The 6,183-nt window shown below is 45.7% G+C and overlaps 1 protein-coding gene across 1 annotated transcript in view; it reads right to left on the bottom strand.

Annotated features, from left to right (window-relative positions):
• The window catches only part of POLE4 (DNA polymerase epsilon 4, accessory subunit), a 24,580-nt gene extending 21,654 nt beyond the window's left edge, over positions 1-2,926 (bottom strand). Inside the window, exon 1 of the mRNA XM_018573918.1 lies at positions 2,699-2,926. Within this exon, the coding sequence (XP_018429420.1) occupies positions 2,699-2,926 (228 nt within the window). The remainder of the gene's footprint in view (positions 1-2,698) is intronic.
• Positions 2,927-6,183: the final 3,257 nt, after the last annotated feature.

Here is a 6,183-nt window from a genome sequence, read left to right as displayed (position 1 = left end):
GACGTTTTTCGTCTGCTCTGCGGGCTCTATGGTGAGCTCATGTTCCGTGGTCTCAGGTCCGCCAGAGGAGCAGGGGATCCCGAAAACCACAGGGGGGCGGTGGGGACAGAATCGCTTCTCGTTTCATTCAAGTGATCTGATAAACTATCAGATCACTTGAAAACGAGCAGCGGCTCCACACTGTACACTTGGCTCTGCTTGTCCGGAGCGGGGCTAAGTGTACAAAAAAACTACTCACCCGGCGCCCGAAACTGCATGTCCCGGGCGTCAGGCGATAGGAATTCCACACCCCTGAAAGAGGACCTGTCATCTAAATTGGCTATCACATCGGGGGCTTCTTAGCCCCCCCCATGTGATAGCAATAAAGTTTTTTTTAACACTTAAGAGTAAAAAAAAAAAATTAAAGAAGCATTATTTTTTTATTTTAAACACAAATTTTTTTTCTCAAGTCCCCCGCCCCCCACATACACACGCAATTTTAAGGCTTGACATGTTTGGCGTCTATTTACCCGACGTGACCCAGTCTTCTATATTGTACCAAAAATATGGTTAAGAATAAATGTTTAACATAAAGTAAGGGGAAAAAAAAATGTTTTCTCGAAATTTACTGTACTTTGTTCATTATATAGTAAAAACATAACCCAGTGGTGATTATATACCTCCAAAAGAAAGTGCTATCTGTCCCTAAAAAATGTTAACATAAATTGCAAGGCTATAGTCCAGTCATGCTGGCTGGTGAGAAGCCCGATAGAGAAGAGAAGAGATCTCTCTATATATATATATATAGTAATTTTAAGTTTCAGAACGACAAATTTTGCTGCAGTTCAGTGCCATTCATGGTGAAAAGCCCGATAGAGAAGAGAAGAGATCTCTCTATATATATATATATATAGTAATTTTAAGTTTCAGAACGACAAATTTTGCTGCAGTTCAGTGCCATTCATTTATTCACTGGAACGCACGGTACTTCAGGGCCCTGCATTCCAGTGCAGTGCGATTTCACGAAAATGTGCATACCGTTTTATTCTGAAACTTTATGTTCGTAACTGCGTATTTTATTTTAAATAAATGGAATTTTTTTTTTTATCCGATCAAAGAAATAAATCGGTAAACAAATAGATTATGAAAATAATTGTTAGTTGCAACCCTATTAAAGTCCCAAAACTGTTTTGAGTATATGTCTTAAGAATTGGCAGGGATGATGGTACCATAGGTCATGGATAGTATACCATGTACTTAGGCCGTTTCTACTGTACGGTTGCACGACTTTTCTCTCCCGTGCAGGCTTGATTCTCGGCAGGTTAGTGCCATTCTCGGGAGACAAATGCGAACGGGCCGGTGTGCGCATGCTCGTTCAGCATGGCAGTCATTGGAAGCCTGCCCCTCAGGAGGGCGGACTTTTGATGATCGCAAGCACGATCTGCCTGTCCAAGATGGGCAGATCGTACGAGCTTTTAATTAGCTTACAAGCATCGCACAACGAAGTCGTGTGATGGTTGTAAGGTGTATGGGCACCTTTAGAATGTTTTGTGAATCCAGTTTTTTTTTTTTTTTTGTGGTTGACAACTATTCTCATAATCGATTAGTTGGTTGCAGCCCTATTTGAGACCATTGTTCTGACACACAACTGAATGCAGCTGATGTGGACAAGCCCTAATAAACAAGATGACCAGCTGCATATTTCATGATCCACGGTTAAGCGTGGAGCTATGTACATATTTTAGACATAATAGTCTATGGGGTACAATGCCATAGTGGTGTGTTTTTACTGCTCCAGAAGGAGGTGAGATCTAGGGGATCCAACTAATCGATAATGTGAATAGTTGACAACTATTCTCATTATTGATTATAATCGATTAGTTGGTCTGCAGCCCGCAGCAGGGCTAAATGTAGAAAAAAAAAAAAAGGACACCTGCCTTGCACACGGAACTGCGTGTTCTGGGCATCAGGTGATAGGATTTGCGCACCCCTGAACTGCACCTGCTTCAGGATGCATGTAAAAAGCTGTCAGTGACAGCTCTGCCCCTGTGTTGGGAGCATGTTAGGGTAGGTTCACACCTAGGCGATCACGCGGATTTAGCCACGCGATGTCGCACAAAACAGAGATATGCATTCAAGTCCATGGAAGCTGTTCACACCTTTGTTGCACGGTAGAAATCGCCTGTCGCACAAAAAGGTACAGGAGCGATTTTCGGGCAGATGTCACGCGATTTGGGTCCCATAGACATCTCTATGCATTGAAAACCGTGCGACAACCACACGGTTTTCAAAGCAAAATCGTGCAAACAGAACCGCGCAACCACACAAAAACAGCTCACCAGCTCAGTCGCTCAGGTGTGAACCTAGCCTTAGCGAGCAGCTCTCTGCACAGAATAGAAGTCCAGCTGGCAGATTTACTACAAGTTATGACCTGAACGTCCGCTTTCTTCTTGTTTCCTGAGTCACTTTAATATGCACTATAATATTTTTATATTATTGTTATGGTACCACAAATGACACACCCCGAAAAAAAACATTTACAGAAACTTTTTGCACAGGGACCCTTTTTCAAAGACATCAAGCGCAACTTTTGTACCTCACCTTCTGAATCACAAACTCGCTATTCTGAAACAATGTTTTTTGTTTTTTTTTCCCCTTTAGCAAGAACATGCTAAAAGCGTAATGAAAACGACAGCTTTCACACAAGAACCAGGCTCACCGTAGCCTTGCTTATAAGGAAGACGGCCTCCCGACTAGCCAGGGACACCTCCGGATCGAATTTCATTAACGCTTTCACCCGCGACAACGGAAGCTTCACGAGTTTCGGTATTGGAGCAGTGACGCATTCGGACTTCTCACCCGCCTGCTTGACACACAGCTCAGCTTCAGAACCGTCTGTGTGTTTTACTGCGATATCCAACACTACTGCCTCCTCCTCAGCAGCCATCATCTACACACAAGATAGCACCGGGAAATTCCTTCCAATCAAAACAAGGGAAACACCCACAACGTGCTCCAGGCTGACGTTAAAGATGTGCGCCTAAACTCATGCGTTATTGGGTCGTGAACAGAAGCTTTTGCTGCCGTGTAATCTTGTTTAGATATACCAGCTCGTCCGCTAAAACGCGGTCTGGACAGTTGCGGCAATGTGCTTTGTATCGCACGCTGCTCTGAGCTGTCACTGTTTATATATTTTTTTACTTTATTTGTAATGTACAATGTGTACACTCCATGCAAGTTCTCGCAGAGTAGAACTTGAAGCCACATAAAAAAAGGTAACAGCCTGTTCACAATATAGCGGTGACCTTTGTTTTTCTATAGAGGAAAAACGCAAAGACAATTGTTTTATATGTGCCCTGTTCACACCACAACGTGTGTGTGATTAGTGAAGTTACCAATGACAGATACAGAAGTCAGTCTGTTGTTTACTTGAATGGGCACAGCTGCCACATCTGTACGAATCCATAGGCTTTGCCACAGGAAGCCGCAGCCTTAAAATAGAACTATGGGGTAAGTGGTTTTCCCTATAGTTCTCTTAAGGGTCACAGGAGGACATATACTAGCGTCCTCCCGTGACCCAAAGCTCAGTATAGCAAAACAAATGGCAAACGCGCTCATCAATTTGTACAGGCACCTCTATATAGGTCCTATCTATGAACTATGAGAGTCTCCATGTTGGAGCACATGTGGCATAAGATCAGTGCGTTTGCCATTTGTTTTGCTTGACTGATTTGGTGCAGTGACGTATGGGGGGTCTCAGCTGCCGTTGTGATTGTGTGTCCCTGTGCCTTTAAGGAGGTTGGGCTTCCTCCTGACAAATCTGCACCCAATTTGATCCTTTGCTACATGTGCTTCAAGATGGAGACTCCTACAGTTTAGAGTTAGGACCGCACTATATAGAGGTGCCTTGGCGAGGCTGTGCGGCTTTCACATTTGCTGCAGAAGTAATTTTACTCTCACAATAGTTCTTTTTTAAAGCTCTGTGTGAGTGAAGCCTAAGATGCAAATAATTGGCATCACTGGACGCAATAATTACTCCCAGCATCGGTCAGTGGACCCAAAAATACCCCCTGAGCATTGGTGGTAAGTGTGCTTTATTTATTATCTTTTCCCCCCTGAATTGGTGAGTGGTCAGTGGCATTGTTAATTAACCCCTTTCCCCACCTTGCATTGGTGGGCAGTCAGTGGAAATTAACAATGCCACTGATCACCCACCAATGCAAGGGGGGGGGAGGGGTTAATTAACAATGCCACTGACCACCTACCAATGCAAGAGGGAAGGAGTTAACTGCTGTGTGCCACTGACCATCCACCAATGCAAGAAGAGGGAGGGACTGCTTTCACACTGCAGCTGCTTTCCCACTTCTAAAAAGAAACAGCTGTGCCCAGGGCACACACTTCCTCTGCACCGCCCCCTTCCCCCTCCTTATTGTATCTGAGGTCTAAGCGGTTGCAGTGCAAATCGCACTGCATTGTCACAAACTAAAAAGAAAACTAGGTGGTCACAACATCAGGGCACCCCGTTGCCCAGAACACTGGTGCCATGGTGTACCCGCACTGCAGCACCAGGGAGCGCAGCAGGCAACATTTCTGGGGACCCTTGTTTCCCAGGCACAGACCCCTCAAAACGGGGACAAATGGTAACCATAGTATATGGCCAGCTTTACAGATAAAGGGAGAATACTAGTGGGTCTATTTATAAAGTTAAAAAATGCACCGCTATTTGTCCTGCAAAACTGCATGCAAATTTGGTCACATACTTTATTGTTTTTTTTGTGCTGGAGCCTGAGCCGTCAGTCTGGCTATCCGCTTACTGTACATAGGGTCTCTGCTCCGACAAGAAGATGAGAAAACTGCAGAACATTACATTATGTGAACTTAATACTACTCGCTAAAGTGCATACATCAGCCGAAGGCAAGCGAAAGAAGAACAAGCTCTGTCTTTGCAAAGGCAGATGAACAGCTGGAGCGAGGAGAATGGTCCAGCAAAGTGACCTGAAGCAATGAATATGTTGGTAAACATTAACATAAAAAAAAAACAGCGTGTAGTCCCCTCCTCAATTCATACCAGACCCTTTAGGTCTCGTAGGAATTTTAGGGAGGACCCCAACGGCAAGAAAAAAAAAAAGCGATGGGTCCCCCTTAAATCCCATACCAGACCCTTGATCCGAGGAGCAGCCTGGCAGAACAGGAAAGGGGGGGGGGGTCATGCGTGCAGCCCCCCCTGCACCATATCAGGCCACCTGCTCCCAACATTGGGAAGGTGCTTTGCCGGGTGGGGGGCACCCCCTGGAAAAGCACCTTTTCCCCATGTCGTGTCCCCCTGGACCAGTGGCTGTGGGGGTCTGCGGGCAGGGGGGCTCATCTGCATCTGGGTACCCCCTTTTAAAAGGGGGCACCCAGATGCTGCCCCCCCTGTGAATGAGATTCCTATAAGCCCCCCTGCCCACAACCACTGGGCCAGGGTTGTGGGGGGCAGCGGGGCTTATAGGAATCTAAGTTCCCCCCCTTCATGAAGGGGCATCCAGATGCCGCCCCCGTTATAGATGAGTAGGAGGTAGTTATTACTCCTACTCATTTACCAAATATACTTAAAATAGTAAATAAACACACCACACTGTACACAAAGTACATTTATTTGAAAATAATATACCACCCAGGTTTTTGACCTTTATGTACCCCCAAAAAAGTCCATCGATGTAATCCATCATCAATCACATCGTCCTGCAATGTAGATCCACGTCAATCACAATGGACGATGAAAGAATACAAATACACGACGCACGCTAACATGTCCCATCCTGACGAACACTGCTGCAAAATGGCAGGCTGACAGCTCTGCTCCCCAATGTAAACAAAGGGGCAGAGTAAGTCAGGACATCACAAGACTTGTTCCTCCCATTGGTTGACATTCCATTAGGAGACAGAGAGCACCTCTGTACGCAGACTCTCACAACCAGCAGGCCAGGGTTGTGGGAAAGAGGCCCTTGTCTTCATCGACATGGGGACAAGGTACTTTTCCAGGGTGTTCCCTCCCTGGATAAGCACCCTCCCAATGTCAAGGGCATGTGTGGCCTGGTATGGTGCAGGAGTGGTAGCCACACACTCGTCCCCCCTCCCCTATTCCTGCTCTGCTAGGCTGCTGCTCGGATCAAGGGTATGGTATAGGATTTTAGGGGTCCCCATGCTTTTTTTTTTGCCATA

Source organism: Nanorana parkeri, unplaced genomic scaffold, assembly GCF_000935625.1.
Source record: "Nanorana parkeri isolate BGI_ZX_2015 unplaced genomic scaffold, ASM93562v1 scaffold2614, whole genome shotgun sequence".
Classification (NCBI taxonomy): Eukaryota; Metazoa; Chordata; class Amphibia; order Anura; family Dicroglossidae; genus Nanorana; species Nanorana parkeri.
This window is presented reverse-complemented; position numbering and strand designations above follow the sequence as displayed.